Source organism: Schistocerca serialis, chromosome 7 (assembly GCF_023864345.2).
Source record: "Schistocerca serialis cubense isolate TAMUIC-IGC-003099 chromosome 7, iqSchSeri2.2, whole genome shotgun sequence".
Taxonomy (NCBI): Eukaryota; Metazoa; Arthropoda; class Insecta; order Orthoptera; family Acrididae; genus Schistocerca; species Schistocerca serialis.
The window spans coordinates 227,864,097-227,887,010 of record NC_064644.1 but is presented as its reverse complement, the minus strand read 5'-3'; the positions used below and the strand labels follow the sequence as shown (position 1 = coordinate 227,887,010).

The 22,914-nt window shown below is 39.8% G+C and overlaps 1 protein-coding gene across 4 annotated transcripts in view; it reads left to right on the top strand.

Annotated features, from left to right (window-relative positions):
- Positions 1-17,061, top strand: part of LOC126412251 (T-complex protein 11-like protein 1) — a 133,217-nt gene extending 116,156 nt beyond the window's left edge. For all 4 annotated transcript variants that reach the window (XM_050081749.1, XM_050081751.1, XM_050081752.1 and 1 more), the window contains 3 exons: positions 2,052-2,233; positions 11,261-11,427; positions 16,658-17,061. In XM_050081749.1, coding sequence (XP_049937706.1) covers positions 2,052-2,233; positions 11,261-11,427; positions 16,658-16,869 — 561 coding nt within the window. In that variant the 3' untranslated portion in view covers positions 16,870-17,061. The remainder of the gene's footprint in view (positions 1-2,051; positions 2,234-11,260; positions 11,428-16,657) is intronic.
- The last annotated feature ends 5,853 nt before the right edge of the window (positions 17,062-22,914 follow it).

Here is a 22,914-nt window from a genome sequence, read left to right as displayed (position 1 = left end):
CAGGATCCAGAGTTCGACGGCCTGTCTCCCATTCTGTCCCGGGCTCCGGTGGTAGGACGACGGGGGCCTCTTTGTGTGGGTCACTTCCAGCCGTATTCGAAGGTTCCGGCAGATCCCCACGACTCCTGCCTTCCGATGGACATGAAGGTCATCACTCCTGCACGAAGCTCCACCTACCGACGCAGTGGATCACAGTGGCTTCACCCCCCCGAAGGAGGAAGAGTGCAGTAGCCACCAGAAAGATTGCGGGAGGCGCACATCGGCACAGCGCATCATAGATGGTAGTTGCCGCAAGTAGAGTCTCGTCCACCAGAGGGCACGCGAGAATTCGGCCACGACCTCTGCCAGCGAAACAACAACGACAACAACTCAGGCAGCACGGGCCATGCCCGGTCAGTTCACGTCGGGCATGCCTAGGAGACAGTTCCCGGTCTACTGTGAAGTGCGACGGAAAACGTGAACCATGTTACTACAACCTGAGCTCTTGATATTGATACAAGTGGTTCTCTTTTCTCCAAAGGTCTCTTTAATTTTCCTGTAGGCAGTACCTATCTTACCCCTAGTGAGATAAGCCTCTACATCCTTACATTTGTCCTCTAGCCATCCCTGCTTAGCCATTTTGCACTTCCTGTCGATCTCATTTTTTTAGACATCTGTATTCCTTTTTGCCTGCTTCATTTACTGCATTTTTGTATTTTCTCCTTTCATCAATTAAATTCAATATTTCTTCTGTTACCCAAGCATTTCTACAAGCCCTCATCTTTTTACCTACTTGATCCTCTGCTATATGTGTTAAATATTGGTAATTTGTTGGTGATAAGAGCATTCTCTCTTGAAACACTTTGTTGATTTGTGTTAAGTATCATTAAAATTGTGGAACTTGCCAATTATTATTGATAAAATATAACAATTGCTATTTCTTAACTAAAAAATGGTTAACATTAAACTGACAAGTTTTTATTATTATATTAATTTTTATGCAAATGTTCATGCAAAACATTGACTTTTGGGAATATGTTGGAAAGATATTTCCAGGTTCAAGTTTTGTGTTAAGCTTTCGGGTGTGCTTGAATAGTTCTTTTAGAGAGAGGCTCAGAAAATGCAAAAGATCTGAGTTTGGTGTGCATTCATTAGGTCAACGGATCAAATCCCAGTTCCAATTTTTCACTGTTTTTCTCTATTTTACATAAGTCAAATGCTGACAACTCCATTTGAAAGTACATGGCTGATTTCCTTACCCACCTTTCCCTTAACTTGAGCTTGTGATCCATCATTAATGACTTCCTAATTATGGGATGTCAATTGTTAATCTTCCCTTTTTCTATCTTGGTAAAGCACACAGTTTTGATCTTTATGGAAGTTTGATGATACTGTACATCTCACTACCAAGTGAAAGAGTCATCTTCGAAATGAATACAAAGTAATTATATTTTGAATTGAGAAAAGTCACATCCAGTTTTTTTGAAAAGCGTGTAAAATATCAGTTGCAACATAGAACAGAAACAGTTGTGCCTTAAAGAAGTTTCCAGAGTAATAATTTGATAGTGGAAAACCACAATAACAATTATTTTGGTAGGAAATCACAAAACATGACATTTCACTTTGAATTGCCCTCTTAGGAGCTGAGATGCATATTATTGAGAAAATTAGACAGATGATTCACAACTCAAAAAAATATTTCTTGTACTTTGTCTGTCTTCAGACTCTTGTTTCCTTTCCATATTCTGTGTTGTCTTTCTTTACACCTCTTGCAGTATTTCAGAACGAAATAGTTTGTGACTCCAAAAAATGTTCAGAGTTGCTGTTCATTATAAAATCTTTCATTCACAGAATATCCACCCTATTTTGCTTCTTTACCTGGTGTCTTTTTAGTACCCGATACATCTGATTTGTTTGGCTGTTTTGAATATTGGTAGAGTGCCAAGTAAGTGAAGGAAATAATGAGAGTGATCCTCAGAAGCTGTTGATGTGTGGTAGTAACATGAATCTTTCCAAAAAAATAAATTGTGCACATGTGATTTTGTTTAAATGTAAGCATCTCTTTATAACAGACTCTGATAATGGATGAAGTTCGTTATTTGGACCTTGGGGATCAGACACTTCGCCTTTCGGTAATGGGCAGTATTCTACTTGTGGTTACAAGTGTAGTCAGTGCACTTGTAGGGAACACGAGCTTCAAGACCATGTTGAAGGACCATCTCACTGTACTTTTGGCAGAAGTACACAGCAATCAGTAAGTTTTAAATACCTAAAGGCAAAAATTCTGAAATTAGAATATTGTGTACCATTAATATGATTATGTGTGCAGAATGCAGATGTGAAGTAGAGTAACGGTATCAGAAAATTAGCTAAGGGTTAATTTTTGACCAAATGATTCTGAATTTTACTATCCAGTGATTCATATGAATGAAACATTGCTGGTGAATAATATTATTTAGTCAGAACTAATTTAACTATATTTGTTTGCATTTCATACAAATTCATATAGACATTGTGTCTTATGTGTAAGATTTTAGGTATTGAACCAGTTCATTAAGTATACCAAAATTGTTATAGTATAACAACAAAAACAATGAATTTTAGACTAAATAATTTAATTGGATAGACAAAAAATCTTCTCAGTAAGTAGCAGCAGAACATACACATAACAAGATGTTATAGTTAGTCAAGCTATCAGAGCCAGTGGCTCCTTCTTCAGGCAGAAGGGCTGAAGAGGAAGGAAGGGGGGGGGGGGGGGGGGGTACCAACTGGAATTGGGAGTCATCTGACCAGGCCAGTTTTCCATTCGTCTAAGGTGCAATCGACATAGCCACAAGCCCAGGTGAGGCACTGCAGGCGATGTCGTGTGGTTAGCAAAGGCATACGCGTGGGTCATTGCTGCTGTAGCCCATTAATGCCACATTTCATTGCACTCTCGCAATAGATATGTTCATCATACATCCCACATTGATTTCTGAGTTTATTTGATGCTTTGTTGCTTGTCTGTTTCCAATGACAACTCTGCAAATGCTGCTGTCGGTCAGTGCGTTGTCTTTGGTAGGAGGTAATGGCTGAAATATGATGTTCTCTGGACTTTCTTGACAATGTGGATCTCAAAATATTGTATTCCCTAATGATGTCAGAAATGGAATATCCTATGTTTCCAGTTACAACTACAATTCCGCGTTCAAAGCCTGTTAATTCCCATCATGTGGCCATCACGTCAGAAACCTTTTCACATGAATCACATGAGTACAAAATGACTACTACTTCAATGCAGTGCCCTTTTGTACCTTGTTTACATGATACTACCACCATCTGGACATGTGCATATCGGTATCCCATGACTTTTGTTACCTCATTGTAATTGAGTGAACACTAGAGGGAAAAACGATATGTTCTTTGATAACACTTCCTTAAAAATTGTACATAAAGGTGTGTATTATTCAGCAGGTTTCATTTTCAGTAGGCTTCCAGCAGACCTGGGGGAGGGGGGATTGAGTGATTGTCTTCAAATGTAATTGAAAAGTTTCCTTGTGGCACACTCGTTCTGTTCTGTGCAGGAATTCCTCCCAGTAGTTTAGAAAATTATGCTATTTATTTTTATACTCCAAACACAATTTTTTGTGTTTAATTATTTAGTTTGTTTTGCTTATAAATTTTCTAATTAGCATTCTGTAAGCTGTATACAGGCATGTTTCATGACCAGGTACCTTTGGCCTGCATAGTCCCACAGAAATTGTTAAATAAATACACTTGTAGTTGTGGAATGCACTTGACTCAGTCGATTTCTGGTGCTATTGAATGTTTAATATTCATTGAAGAGAAGGCTTGGACGTTAGTGATTAACTAAAAGATATTTGGGATGCTGTTGTATTCTCTTTAGCCACTTTTATGTCGTCTCATTGTCTCTGTAGAGCTGTACCATGGGAAGCAAGGAGAGGATGTTGGTTGATATCCGGTATCCTTGTCCTATAACATAAACTGCACAAAACTGGATTCTTCATTCATAAACAAAGAGCTACTTAACTTTAGTTTCCACATGCTGTGGCACAAGTTCTTTTCTGTATACTCCACATAGCTTCAATGCTATTGAAGTAGAAGTCTGCTGTAATGTTACTCGCTGTAATGTTACTTGTACTACTTGCCTCTGTGCTAGAGGCTAAGTCTGCAGCTTCGTCTCGGAGACCCACTGGAACTCCACAGCATACAGACTCAAACTAACTGGTGTAACAGGCTCGAATTAACTGGCTAAACTGGCCCTCTGCTCCGCGGCGCGATCCTAGATACTGGCGGCTGAGAGGACAATGGTGGCCGCGTTTCCAAAGAGTCTTATCGTTGGCCTCTGTCGATCCTCTTGTAACCTCTATGCCGCATGGTGTGCTGGTGCCAGCATACACCAGCACATTCCTCCCCTGGCGCTGGATGCTGTGATGGGTGTAGCAAGTGTAGCAGCATCCAATGGCAGCGGCCATGCAGAATCCGGTGATGGTCTGTCTCATGGGCGGGAGTGATAGGAGATGAGAAAGAGTTGCAGCATATGTTCCCATGTGTGGGTGGTGCGAAGCTCGGCCATCTGTTGATTGAAAGTGCATACGAAGCGTTGGACTGCAGGTGAACTAGAGCACTTGTTAGATGACAGATGCCATTGTGTTCACAAAACTTTTCAAAGTCACATGAAGTGACCTGTGGTCTGTTGTCCGCCACAAGTACTTCTGGCAAACCTTTGTTGCAAAATATTGAGGACAACGGCAAATGATGCTACATGATGTCACAGAAGCCATAAGCACCGCAAATGGGAACTTGCTAAAAGAGTCTACCACTATGAGCCAGCAAGTGTTCCAAAATGGTCCTGCAAAGTCTATGTGCACTCATTGCCATGCGATTTAGTATTAGGCCAAGCTGCAAATGTGTGTGGCAGAGCAGATTGGTTCTACACACATGTGTGACACTGTGCCGTCATCTGTTAGGTGTGTTGGCATCCATGCCCTGCCAAGTACAGTGCCGGCGTGCTAACTTTTTAGTGCAAAAAATTCCCCAATGTCGTTATGGAGCAACCGCAACATATCCTTTTGCAGTACTTTGGGAATAAGCACACTGGATTGTCCACTGTCATTTTGAACTAGACCTTGTTGAACTGAAAGGCTATGCTGACATGAAAAATGTTTGCGCACAACTGAGTTTCCGGGTACTGTTCAAGGAACGAGGCCAAGACGTGTGAATATAATGCAACAAAATATTGATGTCTGGGTCTGCTTCTGTGGCCTGTGTAATTTTTATTTAGTTCAAGGGAAAATATTCCAGCAATTCAGAGTCCTGCGCATCGATTTGGTAACAAGATGCGGCAGATGCATCAAAATCAGTCTGTGTCAATTGGAAGGCGAGATAGGGCATCTGCTTTACCATGCTTTGCTGTAGGTCTGTACACTATTTCATATTGATACTGTGAAAGCAACAAAGCCCAGCAGTGCAATTTTTGAGCAGCGTGTGTAGAAACGGGCTTTGACAGTTGAAACAAGGACTGCAAAGGCTTGTAATCTGTCACTAAATAGAACTTGTGACAATACAAATAGTAATGGAATTTTTTCACACCATACATGATAGCGAGAGCCTCTTTTTCTATTTGTGAGTAATTGCACTGTGTTTGAGTTAACAGCTTTGAAGCAAAACCAATTGGTCTGTCTTGTGTACCAATTCTTTGTTAAAGTACAGTGCTGATTCTGTAGGAGGAAATGTCGACTTGCAAAACTACCGGCTTGGCAGGGTCAAAATGCACTAAACATATGTCACTAAATAAAGCATTTTTGAGTTTCTGAAATGTGTCTTGACAATCTTTAGACCACACAAATGGCACATTTTTGTGACGCAAGCAATGCGATGGAGCCGCGATCTGTGCAGCATTTGGTATGAGCCGAATGTAGTATGTCATCTTGCCTAGTACTGACTGCAGTTGAGACACATTGCGAGGAATAGGCAGGCAGGTCACAGATTGCAAGCAAATGAGACTGGATGGGGTGCACACACTGACTGTTTATCACGTGACCTAAGTACTGTAGTTCAGTTTGAAAAAATTCACAATATTCGAGATGACACTTGAGTCCTGCTTCTCTGCTTCTGACAACACATAAATTGTCAATGTGTTCCTCTGGTGTACGGCCTGAGACAACAATATCATCAAGGTAGTTTGAACAAAATGGCACTTTTGCAGTCAGCTGTTACAAGTAATGTTCAAAAATGGCGGGTGCAGAAGCATTGCCAAAGCAAAAGCAAATATTCAAACAGTCCTAAGTGTGTACTTACAACAAACACTTTCTGTGGTTCTTCATCCAATGAAATTTGCAAGTGGGCATCACGCAAACCAATCTTAGAAAAGTAACGTCCTGCACCAAGTCTGTCCACGAGTTCCTCAGGGCAAGGTAACAGATAAGTATCAACTACTGTCTATGGGTTGACTGTAGACTTGAAGTCAACACTAATACAAATGTGACCAGAAGGCTTAGGCAACAAAACTAGTATACTTGCCCATTGACTAGCTTGAATGGGAGCAATTACACCATTATCATACAGTTCTTTCAATTCACTGGCTACTTTGCCTCCTAAAGCAATTCGGACGGGGCAGGCTCAAGAAAACATACGCTGTGCATCGTCTTTCAATGTAACATGTGCTACAAAGTTATTAACTTTTCCCATTTCTTTGGAAAATAGTTCAGGAAATTCTTTAAGCAAGCTAGCTTACATTGGCTTTCGGATCACAAGCCGATATGGAAAGAACGTTGTCACAAATGTTAAAGCCACACAAATCAAAGGCATCTAAACTGAAAATGTTCTCACTGTATGTTGGTTTTAACACAGTAAAATTCGCTGTCCTGGTGTGAGATTTTTATGTGGCAAGCAAACTACACTGTTCAAGCACTGGAATTTCGTATCCGTTGTAAGCAGTGAGGTGCTTGCTAGATTTAGAAAGGCCTGGTGAGCCTGACTGTTCATATATGGCATTATTAAGCAAGGTTACTGAGGCACCTGTGTCTAACTGAAAGTTTGCACGACAGCCAGCAATGCACAATGAGACAAATAGTTTGTTAGACTGTCATTGCACGGCACTAGGGTGAGAAGGAGGCACAATCTTAATCTTACTTTTGTCAGAATCTGTTGGAGATGTGGAAAACACAACGTTCACTGCATGTGCACGAGCCTATTATTTCTGGGAACGGGCAAAATTAGCATTTTTATGCCATTGCAAACAAACTGTTTGGACATGGCCTTTTTTTTTCCACATGTGTAACACGTTGCGTTACATGTTGGGCAGTTCTGTCTTTTATGGCGAGCAAAACATCTAGGGCAAGACTTCACTAAGTGCACAGGTCTGTTTACATGTTTACATGGCTGTCCGCACAGCCGTGTATGCGCTCACTGTTGTGGCTGCTTGGGGCGGTAGTGAGCAAGGGGTGGCTCAACCCGACAAATCAGGGTCTGGTCAAACTTAGTGGCTGCCATAGAACCCGAATCATATTGCTCTAAGATTTGCAGCACTTGAGGGAGTGAAGTATCAGAGTATATTACGATCTGTTCCCATATTCTGCTATCGGTGACACTGAATGTTATAGCATCTTGAATCATGAGATCACTGTAGAAGTTTCCATAACAGCACTTAAATTTACACTTCCTAGTCATACCACTGATGGTAAGTCTGTTCTGGCTTTTTCTGCAAATGAAAAAACTGAAAGCTGGCTGCAACTACTTGCACTTAGTCTTAGTACTTGGTTGACGCAGCGATTACTTCAGCATAGCTAAGTTCGTCAGGAGACGCAGTTGAGAATAGTTTTTGTGTTAACCTGAACACTGGGGACCCCGCAGTCAAAAGAAAGTATTGTAGTTTCACAGTACATTGAACACAATGAACTGCACAATGAGCTTGGAACTGTGTCAAGTATTTGTGCCATACCTCTTCTGTGTCGGCAGATTGCCGCAACATAGATATACTGGGCTGCGGCACTTGTTGAGCATGTCGGTTGATCCATTGTGCAGCCACCATTGCTTGTTCAGCTAGAAGTTGTTGTACCGTCATCAGCAAGGCAGCAATTTGTTGGTTCTGAAACTGAAAAGCTTGTGTTAAATCTTTCAGATTGGCTGTCTGTGGCTGAGGTGTGTAGGCAGGGGGTGGTGTAACCATGGTGTACACAAATACATAGTACCAAAAAAAGAATCAAACAAAGCCTCTGAAAAGAGAAATGTAATTAGTTCTGCGGCTCCCCTCCTGGAATACATGCAAGGACACAACAACAAATTTGCAATTAGAAACTCCTGCAGTCTGAAACACAAGAGAAGCAAGCAAAATCTTCTTCACTTAAATGTTCTTGTCACCAGTGTTGTATTCTCTTTAGCTGCTTTTATGTTGTCTTGTTGTCCATGTAGAGCTGTACCATGGGAAGCAAGGAGATGATGTTGGTTGGTGGCCAATATCCTCGTCCTATAAAACACACTGCGCACAGTTAATAACTGGGTTCTTTATTCATTAACAACTTAAGTTTCCCTGTGCTATGGTGTAAGCTCTCTTCTGTTTAGTCCACATAGCCTCAATGCTGTTGAAGTAGAAGCCCACCATTTTCAGTAAAAGAATACTAAGTATTGTCTGTCTGTGCTAGACACTAAGTCTGTGGCTCCGTCTCAGAGTGACCCACTGGAACTCCACGGCGTAGACTCGAACTGTCTGGCGTAACATGCTCAAACTAACTGGCTAAACTAACTGACTAAACTGATCCTCTGGTCTGCGATGGCGAACCGAGATACTGGCGGCTGAGAGGGCGTTGGCGGCACGTTTCCAGTGAGTCTTGTCGATGGCCTCTATCGATACTCTTGTAACCTCTATGCCGCTTGGTGATGCTTTATACTTTTCAGACTGGGTGACATACTGCAGTGTTTAGCACACTTGACTATTCAGAAGGACCAGCAGTCCTCTTCTGGATGTCCAGGTATAGATGTTCAGTGGTTTCTCTGAATTGAAGAAAATATTGGGATGATAGCCTTGAAAACGATACATCCAATTTCATTCCCAAGTGCAAGTTTTTGCTCCATTTCAGTTGATCTTGTTGTAAACAGAACATTGAACACTAGTCTTCCTTGCTTCATTCCTTCACTTTGCGTAACGATTTGTTTGTGAACTCACGTTTGCATTTATTAAATAGTTTCTGTAATTGTATTACCGTGTGATGGAATTTTGAAACTTTATCATTTTACTTGTACGAGGTGCATTCAAGTTCTAAGGCCTCCGATTTTTTTTCTAATTAACTACTCACCCGAAATCGATGAAACTGGCGTTACTTCTCGACGTAATCGCCCTGCAGATGTACACATTTTTCACAACGCTGACGCCATGATTCCATGGCAGCGGCGAAGGCTTCTTTAGGAGTCTGTTTTGACCACTGGAAAATCGCTGAGGCAATAGCAGCACGGCTGGTGAATGTGCGGTCACGGAGAGTGTCTTTAGTTGTTGGAAAAAGCCAAAAGTCACTAGGAGCCAGGTCAGATGAGTAGGGAGCATGAGGAATCACATCAAAGTTGTTATCACGAAGAAACTGTTGCGTAACGTTAGCTCGATGTGCGGGTGCGTTGTCTTGGTGAAACAGCACACGCGCAGCCCTTCCCGGACGTTTTTGTTGCAGTGCAGGAAGGAATTTGTTCTTCAAAACATTTTCGTAGGATGCACCTGTTACCGTAGTGCCCTTTGGAACGCAATGGGTAAGGATTACGCCCTCGCTGTCCCAGAACATGGACACCATCATTTTTTCAGCACTGGCGGTTACCCGAAATTTTTTTGGTGGCGGTGAATCTGTGTGCTTCCATTGAGCTGACTGGTGCTTTGTTTCTGGATTGAAAAATGGCATCCACGTCTCATCCATTGTCACAACCGACGAAAAGAAAGTCCCATTCATGCTGTCGTTGCGCGTCAACATTGCTTGGCAACATGCCACACGGGCAGCCATGTGGTCGTCCGTCAGCATTCGTGGCACCCACCTAGATGACACTTTTCGCATTTTCAGGTCGTGATGCAGGACTGTGTGCACAGAACCCACAGAAATGCCAACTCTGGAGGCAATCTGTTCAACAGTCATTCGGCGATCCCCCAAAACAATTCTCTCCACTTTCTCGATCATGTCGTCAGACCGGCTTGTGCGAGCCCGAGGTTGTTTCAGTTTGTTGTCACACGATGTTCTGCCTTCATTAAACTGTCGCACCCACGAACGCACTTTCGACACATCCATAACTCCATCACCACATGTCTCCTTCAACTGTCGATGAATTTCAGTTGGTTTCACACCACGCAAATTCAGAAAACGAATGATTGCACGCTGTTCAAGTAAGGAAAACGTCGCCATTTTAAGTATTTAAAACAGTTCTCATTCTCACCACTGACGGTAAAATTCCATCTGCCGTACGGTGCTGCCATCTCTGGGACGTATTGACAATGAACGCGGCCTCATTTTAAAACAAAGCGCATGTTTCTATCTCTTTCCATCTGGAGAAAAAAAATCGGAGGCTTTAGAACTTGAATGCACCTCGTATATTATTTACTTATTTTCTGATTTTTTTGTAGTGCAAAATAACTTTGTTTATACATAAACAGAAATGTATGTGTCGTGAGGTGCAGTATCTTATTGAGTATGATTCTGTTTGTTCATGGTTGCAGAGTTATTCTCTACCTTTAAGCCCATTTTTAGTTCCCATACAATCATTTCTAATGGCCTATTTCACTAGGGTTTTGTTTCTACGAATCCTACAAGTCTATAAATATGACAATATCTTTATTTCTTTCTGTTATTTCATGTAACTCATAGAGAGACAAGCATTTCCTCAAAAACCGAACCTGCAAATGTACGTACAGTACTTGAATCCTATATGAAGCTTCACATATATTGTGAAAGATGAAAAACAATTCAAATTATTGTGTACTACAGCAAATCAACATCATGTGTAACTGAAATACAGACTCACAGTATTTGGAAAAGAAATCATAGCAGTTTGTATAAGATGTTTGTGAATATGGTCTAATGAGTAGGAGAGAAGGTACAGACAGATGATAAAATTTCACAGCCCTGTTACTGGGCCTTGGTTAAGTCGATTTTTATTTCTACTTCTTTTGTAGAATTGAGCATAGTCTTTTGATGTTTTAATCGTACTGATATTCTTTTAACTTGTGGGAATTCTGAAGTTTTTGTTTTTCATTTGTTTTTCTAATGCTTTTAACTTATAAAATTTGTGAAAGTTTTTTAATTCATTATTTTAGGGATCTGACAGACGTGATGCCAAATGTATCATTGCAAATAATCAAGGATGTAAATGATTCTTTAGTGGAATGTGGATTTTCTCAGCTGGACGAAACTGCAACTGCATCCCTCACTTCTCAGATTTCCAGTGTTGCATTGCCAGAACATAAAGTGAAACAACTAGTTCGTAAGTGTGCATGTTTTTTATGCATTATTGCTTGAAATTATTGAAATAAAATGTATGCCTGTAAAAGTACTACAAATTTGTGTGCTTTCTCCAAAACTGGCTGTGTTAAGGTGATTGCAAGTGAAACTTCAGTATGGGGAATTTGCCAAAAGAGCAGTAAATTATATGAATAGTGGAAATGGCAAATATCTAAGTGCCAAATCTCACATTTGTCAGGATACAATTTATCTCTTTTTGTACATGACTTATTTGAAACTAAAAACTTGAGAAGATATTCTGATACCACATAATTTTGCTAAGTGCCATGCCAAGGAGCTGACTGCTTCCAAATGCCAGTAAGAAAGTTTTTTTTTGAAGTGCTGTTAATATTGAAGCTCTTAGTTTTATTTTTGATAATGCAAGTATAGAAATACAGCAGCAAAATTTTAACTAGTGAACTGCAATGAGCAAATACCATTTCTATATATCTTTTAAATTTTTCACAAGAGAAGAACAAAATTAACGTTAACTCTCTAACTCAGTATTGACTTCTGTTTCAATTTTTTGCACGTTCTGTTCTTGGGATCGAGTTACAAAGTTTGAAGTAGAGCTCGTAATGCTGTTGAGGAAGAAATGGCTACATCACCAACAAGTCTTTCTGTCTTGCTGCAGTTGATAAACATTGCTGGTGTACCAGATGAAGTATGGTGTACATCAGCCTTGTTATTTCGTCTTTCGAGTACATTGACATTTTAGTTTCTTCTGTTTCAGAGTAAAAGCTTTTAATATCTATTAGAGATGAATGAGTTTGAGGCACTTTGATCATACTGCGTTTGGAGATCTTGAACATCTGCATTGACAACACTGTTTCAGCAACATTTTTAAAATCAAAGCTGTCAGTTGCACAGTTTGAAATTACATGTAACAAGGTTCATAGCCTTAGCTGACTCAACAATATTGTGGAACAAAGGCTGTACTTGCACTTCTTCATTTCTCTAGAACTGCAAAATCTATATTGCAGCTCAAAAAGCTGTTCATGTTCACTAAAAACTTTTGTGTTACATCTGCAAACCGTACCAGGCTAAATGGAGAAAACTGCATCGCAAGGCACTTGGAGCTTGGCACAGCAACCACACACCATCTGTTTGCGAATAGTTGAAACATCTCCTCCTGAATTTGACATTTGGAATAAGTATATGGACATGCAACAGAGTACTGGGAATGCAATAACACTGACAACACACTTTGTGAAAAAGTGACACTTAGAATGTTTTACATCTTCTCTTCATATGGTCACTTACCTTTGACCATATCTGTGGTTATGATATACTGGACAGAGAAGACATAAAAACTGAGCAACTTCCTCTTAATAAGTAAAAGATACAAATTAAAATTATTGTCAAAAATGTAGGGGAGTGGGGCATCGTATTTTAAGCAGGCTTTAAAAGCTGACATCAGATAATGGATCGCATTCAAGCTGTGAACTTAATTATAGAACAGAAAATGAATGTGAATTACCACTTTGCCTTGGGATTCATATATTTTGAAAACAAAATCAGTGCTAAGAGTCTTTGTGAAACAAGGCATTAGTAAATTGAGGAATATTATATATAATTGTTGAAATGTGAAACGTGTTGTAGAATTCATCTCGGAAGCGAGTAATTTGGAATTGGTAAAGTCTCCAGGTGTGGAGATTCCATATCACCAAAACTATTGTCACCATTTCTAGAGGTTGTTTTCAGCTCATTAAACTGGGAAACTAAAGAAGGAATAACTGTTAATGAAATATGTGAACACTTTCATTTTGCTGATGACTTTGTATTGTTTGACTAAATTGTAGATAAACTTAACAACAAATTAGAAAAATCTGAAAATGTGTGTGGATTCCATAAACTGTGATTGACAGTATGAAACTCATCTCACTTTGTTCATATGAAATCTAGAAAGTGGTACATAGAGGTACTGCAGGTTCGCAACACATTCCTGGACTTCCAAAAGACATTTGAAACAGTCCTACATTCCCATCTAGTGAAGAAAATATGAGCTTAGTGAACATCAGACCAGGCTTATGATTGTATTTATGACTTACCAGCATATAGAACATGCATGTCATTCTTGATAGAAAAGAAACTATCTGTTCTGAAAGTAACATAAGGTTCATCTTAAAAAAGTGTTAGATGATCAGTCCTGTTCATTATTTATACATATAAAATGATATTTTAGATAATGTCAGGACCTCCACAAAGTCACTTGAGGACATTGTTGTTGTATATTGAAATGTAGAATGCCAGAAAATTTAGCGAAATTGTGGTAGACCTGTAGAGGATATGAGTTTTGCTTGTCAGGTTACTCTGGGACATCGAAAGTTGGGATTAATAGAAGAGATAGAGAAGATCGATAGAAGAGCAGTATGTGTCCTAATGATTTCATCAAGACTGAGGGCATCGCAGAGTGCTAATGGTAGATGCTACCAAAGAGACGGTGTGTGTCAGAGAGAGATATACTAATAAAATTCTGAAAACACAATAAATTCACAGTATATTAAAAACAAAGATTCCATGACTTACCAAACTGGAAAGCGCTGGTAGACAGACACAATAAAAAACACACAAACACACACACAGAATTTCAAGCTTTCACAACCAACGGTTGCTTCGTCAGGAAAGAGGGAAGGAGAGGGAAAGATGAAAGGATGTGGGTTTTAAGGGAGAGGGTAAGGAGTCATTCCAATCCCGGGAGCGGAAAGACTTACCTTAGGGGGAAAAAAGGACAAGTATACACTCGCACACACACACATATCCATCCACACATATACAGACACAAGCAGACATATTAAAAGGCAAAGAGTTTGGGCAGAGATGTCAGTCGAGGCCGAAGTGCAGAGGCAAAGATGTTGTTGACAGGTGAGGTATGAGTGGTGGCAACTTGAAATTAGTGGAGGTTGAGGCCTGGTGAATAACGGGAAGAGAGGATATACTGAAGGGCAGGTTCCCATCTCCGGAGTTCGGATAGGTTGGTGTCAGTGGGAAGTATCCAGATAACCCGGACGGTGTAACACTGCCAAGATGTGCTGGCCATGTCCAAGGCATGTTTAGCCACAGGGTGATCCTCATTACCAACAAACACTGTCTGCCTGTGTCCATTCATGCAAATGGACAGTCTGTTGCTGGTCATTCCCACATAGAAAGCATCACAGTGTAGGCAGGTCAGTTGGTAAATCACGTGGGTGCTTTCACACGTGGCTCCGCCTTTGATCATGTACACCTTCTGGGTTACAGGACTGGAGTTGGTGGTGGGAGGGTGCGTGGGACAGGTTTTACACCTGGGGCAGTTACAAGGGTAGGAGCCAGAGGGTAGGAAAGGTGGTTTGGGAATTTCATAGGGATGAAAAAGGTTAGGTGGACGGCGGAAAGACTCTCTTGGTGGAGTGGGGAGGATTTCATGAAGGATGGATCTCATTTCGGGGCAGGATTTGAGGAAGTCGTATCCCTGCTGGAGAGCCACATTCAGAGTCTGATCCAGTCCCGGGAAGTATCCTGTCACAAGTGGGGCACTTTTGGGGTTCTTCTGTGAGAGGTTCTGGGTTTGAGGGTATGAGGAAGTGGCTCTGGTTATTTGCTTCTGTACCAGGCCGGGAGGGTAGTTGCGGGATGCGAAAGCTGTTTTCAGGTTGTTGGTGTAATGGTTCAGGGATTCAGGGCTGGAGCAGATTCGTTTGCCACGAAGGCCTAGGCTGTAGGGAAGGGACCGTTTGATATGGAATGGGTGGCAGCTCTCATAATGGAGGTACTGTTGCTTGTTGGTGGGTTTGATGTGGACGGATGTGTGAAGCTGGCCATTGGACAGATGGAGGTCAGCGTCAAGGAAAGTGGCATGGGATTTGGAGTAGGACCAGGTGAATCTTATGGAACCAAAGGAGTTGAGGTTGGAGAGGAAATTCTGGAGTTCTTCTTCACTGTGAGTCCAGATCATGAAGATGTCATCAATAAATCTGTACCAAACTTCAGGTTGGCAGGCCTGGGTAACCAAGAAGGCTTCCTCTAAGGGACCCATAAAAAGGTTGGCATACGAGGGGGCCATTCTGGTACCCATGGCTGTTCCCTTTAATTGTTGGTATGTCTGGCCTTCAAAAGTGGAGAAGTTGTGTCAGGGTGAAGCTGGCTAAGGCGATGAGGAAAGAGGTTTTAGGTAGGGTGGCAGGTGATCGGCCTGAAAGGAAGTGCTCCATTGCAGCGAGGCCCTGGACGTGTGGGATATTTGTGTATAGGGAAGTGGCATCAATGGTTACAAGGATGGTTTCCGGGGGTAACAGACTGGGTAACGATTCCAGGCGTTCGAGAAAGTGGTTGGTGTCTTTGATGAAGGATGGGAGACTGCATGTAATGGGTTGAAGGTGTTGATCACAGTATCTCGTTTATGACTCATGGGATAATTAATAGAACAACTTGTGACAATCATAAGAATGTAATATAGAAAATTTGCAAGCAGATCTGAAAATTAAAATAAGATTAATATATGGCCAACATATTGAAAAGAAAATACACAAATTGAAAAGTTTTGTATTGAGAGCTATTGATGATAGTGGCTGGAGGGGGAGAGAGAGATTGGAGTGGAAAAATAACTTGAATTGTGTCTGGTAAAGTAAGTAGAGTTTCAAAACCGAAACTTCTGAAATGTCTAAAAAGGAAATTGTGCATTCCACATACGTTAATAGTTTTTGCTAATGGCAATGAGACATGCATTTTTTAATGTGAAAACCATTCAAAAACTGAGCATAACTTAGTGAGCAATTGCAGATTGTTTGAAATTACTGGAAGAGAGCCTGGGAAGAGACTGGAGTGGGAAATGTAATTAAATCAAAATGGTGACGAGTGTTAGAGACAGAAAATGGATGATATGTGGACCAAATAGGTTCTTTGTTGGACACTAGGAGGTATATAAAGGGTGAGACAACAATCTAATGAAAAGTGGGTTAATGATATATGTAGGGCCAACATATTTGGGTGTAGCTAGACGATGATGATGATGATGACGACGACAATCCATCCTATATGTATTTACTTTTTTCTTGTTTCTTTGTCAGGCATTTATTTCAGTGCTTGTGGTATACACTGTTACTGATTGATTTATGAGTGTTTGTGTAGTATAAATTTAATTTTTTCCTCTTCTTGTAGTTATATTGTCAAAATGGCATTCTTGTATTACACATCTCTGAATGTTTCAATTTGTCAGTATTCAATTTCTGTTACAGGTTTGCGAATAATGGAGTTCTTAGAACTTACAATAACATCTCCCACAGCAGCACCTGTGCAAGTTCCTCCTGGACTGTCTTTTCTGAAAGCAGAACTCACAACACTAACTGGCCAGTTTCTTCGCCTGGTATCACATAATCGTGCAGTTTATGGTGAATACTATAGTGAAATTATAGCAGATGCTGTGAAATCTGCAAAAGCATCACCTTAGCTACTTACACTTTCATTTTGAGAAACATTGTTAACTCTCATTGAAACTCTTTTTAATTGTAACTGGAATCCAACTGAGTATTCCATGACAGATTCCTCCATTTATTTAAACAATGGTGTATGATCAGGTTTCATACAGACCATTTTTCACAATATGAAAAGGGAATACAGATGTTAATTTCTTTCTTAAAAATAAATAAATAAAGTATTTATTGTATAACTTAACTACTACGATTTGTAAGTTATCCATATTTTCAATGAAATACATGTGTATTAATTAACAATTTAACTAATTTTATTTGAAATATGTCTATTTATTCCTTTCTCTCTCTCTCTCTCTCTCTCTCTCTCTCTCTCTCTCTCTCTGACACACACACATTTCTGTCATGCATTCCTGAGTCCTATTTGCAATATGTTCCCTAAGCTTATTTTAGAATGAATCCACCCAAAAAACAAAACAGTAAAATACAGTTACATTTGAAATTGCTAGTAGCAAAACAAAATACTGCAACTTAGACACAACCATAAATATCAACAAACTTGACTGGCAGTCTGTTTTTGACTGATTGTAGAAAATCACACCTTGTTCTCAGACAAATTAATTAAACTTCTTTCTGTTCTTAGATTTACCATTGTTTGCAGAAATTTGCTAAGTTTACAGTGGCATGTGCAGCAATTGGAAGTGAAACTCCTAGTGTGAGAAACATGTCAATGACACAACATTTACTTTACTCTCCAGAACCCTTATACATTCTGGCACATATGCTGTACTAAATAAGTAATGAATGGACCTTAAAGTACAAGGGGTACCATAAGGGAGCTATAAGACAAATTTCTGAGACACCTGCAACCCATTAAAGTAAAACAAACTGAGCTGAAATCACTATGCTGTGTTAAACAGGGTAGGAGGCCAATGTTTTCTTTTCATCAGAGATGAGGATATTGTCAGCATTGTTCCAGGGAAGTGTGATAGGACTGCTGTTGTTTTCTGTGTGCATAAATGATCTGGTGGACAGGTTGGGTAGCAATTTGTGGTCATTTGCAATGATGGTGGGTGAACAGGAAGGTGTCGAAATTTAGTAACTATAGGAGGATACAAGATGACATAGACAAAATTTCTAGTTGGTGTGATGAATGGCAGCTAGCTCTCGATGTAAAAAAAAATGTAAGTTACTGCAGATGAGTGGGAAAAACAAATCCATAAAGTTCGAATACATTATTAGCAGTGTGCTGTTTGACACAGTCACCATGTCAATTAAATGTCTAGGTGTAACATTGGCAAGCAATATGAAATGTATGAGCGTGTAAGGACTGTAGTGAGGAAGACAAATGATCTACCTCAGTTTATTAGGAGAATTTTAGGAAAGTGTGGGTCATCCGCAAAGGAGATCGCATATAGGACACTAATATGACCCATTGTTGACGTGCAGGTATTATGGAGATGCTTCGGGATCTCAAATAGGAATCACTGGAGGGAAGGCAATGTTCTTTTCAAGAAGCGCCACTGAGAAAATTTAGAGAACTGACGTTTGAGGCTGACTGCAGAACAAGTCTACTGCCACCAATGTACATTCCACGTAAGGACCATGTAGGTAAGATTAGAGAGATTAGGGCTCATTATATTTGCAAGTGTAACAGAAAAAACAAATGACTGGTAATGGTTCTGAGCACCCTCCACCATGCACCATATGGTGGATTGCAGAGGATGTATATAGATGAGATGAGGGCTTGTTCTGTTTGTGACTGGAACAGAAAAGGAAGTGACTAGTAGTGGTACAGAGTACACTCTGCCGTGCACCACATGGTAAATTGCAGAGCACTTATGTAGACACATATGTAGTTAGCAAGTATGTTGCAGCACAATGTTAAAAATGATTCATACCTGTAGGTATAATAATTCCTTACCTGTTGACATAATAATGACGATTTTTGAACCTTCTTTTTATGTTGTTCCAATTCATTCACGTTAATAACAAAGATGAACTTCTGCATGCCTCTGGATCTTTCCTTCGGAATATCTCCCTCCCCTCCCCCCCCCCCCCCCCCCCCCCAATACTTCTAAACTAGATTTTTCTGGATGCATGTCATATATTCTGTGTTCCACTATTCTCATTTATTTTAAGTTTTCTGCTTTTTGTCTTGGGGCCTCAAGGAATAGTCCCTAAAGCTCTACATATTGAAATTGTGGTATGGCCATCCTTTTCCCCCATGCTCGCTGTTGTCTGCAGTGTGAATGACTGTAAGTCCCATCATTTTACACTTTATGTGTGTCTGTTTCTGTGTTTAGTTGACAGGCAATACTAGTATGAAACAGAATTACGCACTGCTGCCATGTCGTATCCTCAAGTTATATGTGTATATATAAATCTTTAGTTGCCCCAGGCTAGTTATGTCCCCGAAGATAGGAATAGCAGCTTCAAATGTGGTATCAGCCATTGGTGCTATCTGCTGTTGTGTAGTCCCTTGGTAGGTCAGAGCAGCTAGAAGCTGCTCAACCCACTTTCAGATGTGCACTTCATTCACACCTCTCTCAGGAAGGGTTTGTGTCTTCATCCACATAAGCAGAATACTGTGCAGCATCTGTTGACAATAGCAGAAACAGTGGTTACGAGCTTGAGGATCTTTTTCCGAATGACTTGGTCTGAAAACTGAGAAAATGTAATCTTGGAGGAGTTTCCAAGTGGGGACAGAATGAAAATGATTTCATTATTTTTTCACTGCCATTTGGAAAAAAGCAACATTTAAAAAGAGACTTAGTTTTGATTTCAAATGAAAACGATGGTCAGAATAGAAATTTTGTCATTATGTACTTCCTATGTATTCTGATTCACAGCTTGAAAATGTTCGACTGGGCAACATATCATTGTCATATGAGAGGCCCTTCTTTTTTTCCTACCCATCAGAATTTGTTTTTCACTTAAAGTAAGAAGAAGAAACAAGCTGTGGAAGTACCGGTTGAATTAAAACTTCTATGAACAACATCCAGCACCTTTCATCACTTACAACATAGACTAGGAAGAAAGTTGTAGGTTGGTACTTAAGACCTTCTACAAAGAAAACTGACACTAATTACAAGTAAAATTGAGGCACACAGCAACTAAATTTTTGTGGAAGGTAGTACACATGTACCTGCCATAACTAATGTTTTTGTTTGGGAAAAATGAGAGCTTCCGCTAGAGTTGGCTTAAGCGAAATGACAGTGAGGCAATCATGATTATGAACTAAAAGCTCTAAAACTTTATGATTCTTTTTCCTTTCTTCATAAGTGAGAGACAAAACTTTTCAATATATTTGGGAGACAAAGAAGAGAGATTAATCTTGAATGAGATTGAAACCAACTACGGTAGTTGGAGGATACATGAAAGTTTGACCTGTATAGTTCTCTGTATAACTAATTTCATTTTATCTTTTTTCTGGCAAATAGTGGTATATCATAATAGTAATGAATTATAGTTGAAGATACTGTTGTGAAGTTCTTTCCTGTTCCCAGGTCAGTTTCCTGACAAAAATGGCCTTCGTCAGTGGGGACTAAAAGTATTCCTTGTTGACAGGCTGCAATATGTGTAGCTTGGATGTCATAGAAATGTTTAAAGTTCACCTAGTAAGCAACATACAAAAATTTAATTGATGACAGACCATTTAGAAGATCTTCCAATCTCATGAAAACTGTTTATTTCCAACAAGTGCTGTTCTGTTTTCAACCCTTCAATTGGTCTAATTGGTAGGCCAACTTCTGCAGGCGGAATTAGGACCAGAATACCAGGTCACAAATTTTTTCAAACCAAGTGCTAGTCTGGATCAGGTGACAGAGGATTTAGGTTCACTCTGTAAAGGATTTACCAGGGGAAGACACCGTGGTTATTGTGGGAGAGCCAGGGAACAGCATCGACAGAGATCCTGGGTACAGTATAGAGTGTGACCTGGTAAAGATTGCGTCGGCATCGAGACACACCAATGTTGAATTTGTATCTGTCCTGAGACGCCATGACCGGCCTCATTTGAACTCTTCTGTTGGGAGAGTTAATTTGGAGTTGGAACGTCTGCTTGGGTCGGGTGCGGGGGCTCATATTGGTGTGGTTCCTGTTGATTATCTCAGTAGGTGGGACTATACCAGGCACGGCCTACATCTCAACAGGAAAGGGAAGGGGAAACTGGCTGGGGTAATAGCAGGAAATTTAAGGGGGGGAGGCACTGCCATGAATGGTAAAATACCAGTGGTTACAGGTGTTGGAGCAGCACCTTTTTTAGGATAGGTAAGACAGAAAGATGTCAAGTTCTACGAGAGGTCAGGATTGAAACAAATCTTCAGTTTAGGAAAGAAATTAAACAGCACAATTCTAGCACATTGGATCACCAATCACAGCTATCAATTATAAATTTTCACCAATCACCAGAAATTTTATCTCCACCAAGTTGTATCTCAGTCCTAGGTAATTGCATTGATGAATTAAAGTCACCCAACCCAATTGACATAATCTGCCTCTCTGAACACCATGTGACCACTGGTATAGGAACTAGGCCTAAGCACAATGAGAAACTCGGACAGGAGAGTACTGCAAATGTTAGAATAAGGAAAGGTTCTCATAAAAGTATAATTAAAAATAATGTAAGTATATTTCATCAAAATATTGGGAGTTAAAAGAATAAAGTAGATGAGCTTCTGGTTTGTTTAGAAGATTTAGAAGCTGAGAATGAAATAGATATACTATGCCTGTCTGAGCATCACATTGTTACTGATATGGATAAGGTAAATGTAAGTGGTTATAAGCTCTCTGCACATGTAATGAGAGAAAATATGGAGAAAGTAGGAGTTGCCATATATGTCAAAAGTTATCATTGTGCAAAAAGTATAGAAACAAAAAAGTTTTGTGTAGAGAAACATATAGAAGCATGTGCCTGTGAGCTTAAATTAAATAAAGGCACATTTATAATTGTAACTGTATATAGGTCCCCATCAGGGAATTTTCATCTATTTCTGAAAAATTTGGACTCCTTGTTGTGCTATCTGTCAGACAGGGGGAAGCAAATTATTATTTGTGGGGACTTCAATGTAGATTCTCTGAAAGAGGGTAATAGGAAAAATGACCTTGAAGTATTACTCGGTTCTTTCAATTTGACACCCGTTATTGATTTTCCTACTCGGGTGGTAAAGGATAGCAGCTCACTGATAGATAACTTCTTTATAGACCAAGATAAGTTTAACCAGATAAATGCTCAGCCTGTTGAGAATGGTCTTTCTGATCATGGTGCACAGCTAGTTACAATATATGACATAGCTCCATTCAGCAATACTAAACAGTCCTCCAAAGTAGTACGTTCAGTCAACGATTTAACAATTGCAAATTTCAGGGAAAGCCTACAGCAGTTAGACTGGGATGAGGTGTACCGTGAACCTGATGCCAATTTAAAATATAATTTATTTCATGACATTTTTGTAAATGCATTTGAAAACTGCTTCCCCAAGAAAATAGTTAAATATACTCGTAAGAAACCTTGTAACATACCATGGCTTACTAAGGGTATAAAAATATCTTGTAACCGGAAAAGGGAAATGTATCTGACAGCAAGAAAGAGTAGTGACCCAGAAACTATCAAAAATTATAAAAACTACTGTGTTATATTAAGAAAAGTTATTAAAAATCCAGGAGTATGTGTATCATGTCTGAAATCAGCAACTCTGATAATAAAATTAAAACAATTTGGAATATTATTAAAAGAGAAACAGGTCAACCAAGAGCAGAGGAAGACAGTATTACCATCAAATTGAATGAAAACTTTACGAACAAAAAGTCAGAAGTTGAAAATATTTTTAATAATCATTTTCTAAATGTTGTGGATATAGTAGGATCCAGGTGTTCATTAGAAGACGCTAGGCTGTTAATGGAAGAGGCCATACCTATGCAATTTGATACAATTGAAATCTCACCCACTTCTCCCTCTGAAATTAGGAAAATAATAAACTTGCTTAAAAGCAAAAACTCACATGGAATTGATGGCATTTCCAGCAAAATACTAAAAGCTTGTTCTCAACAGATAAGTAAGATTC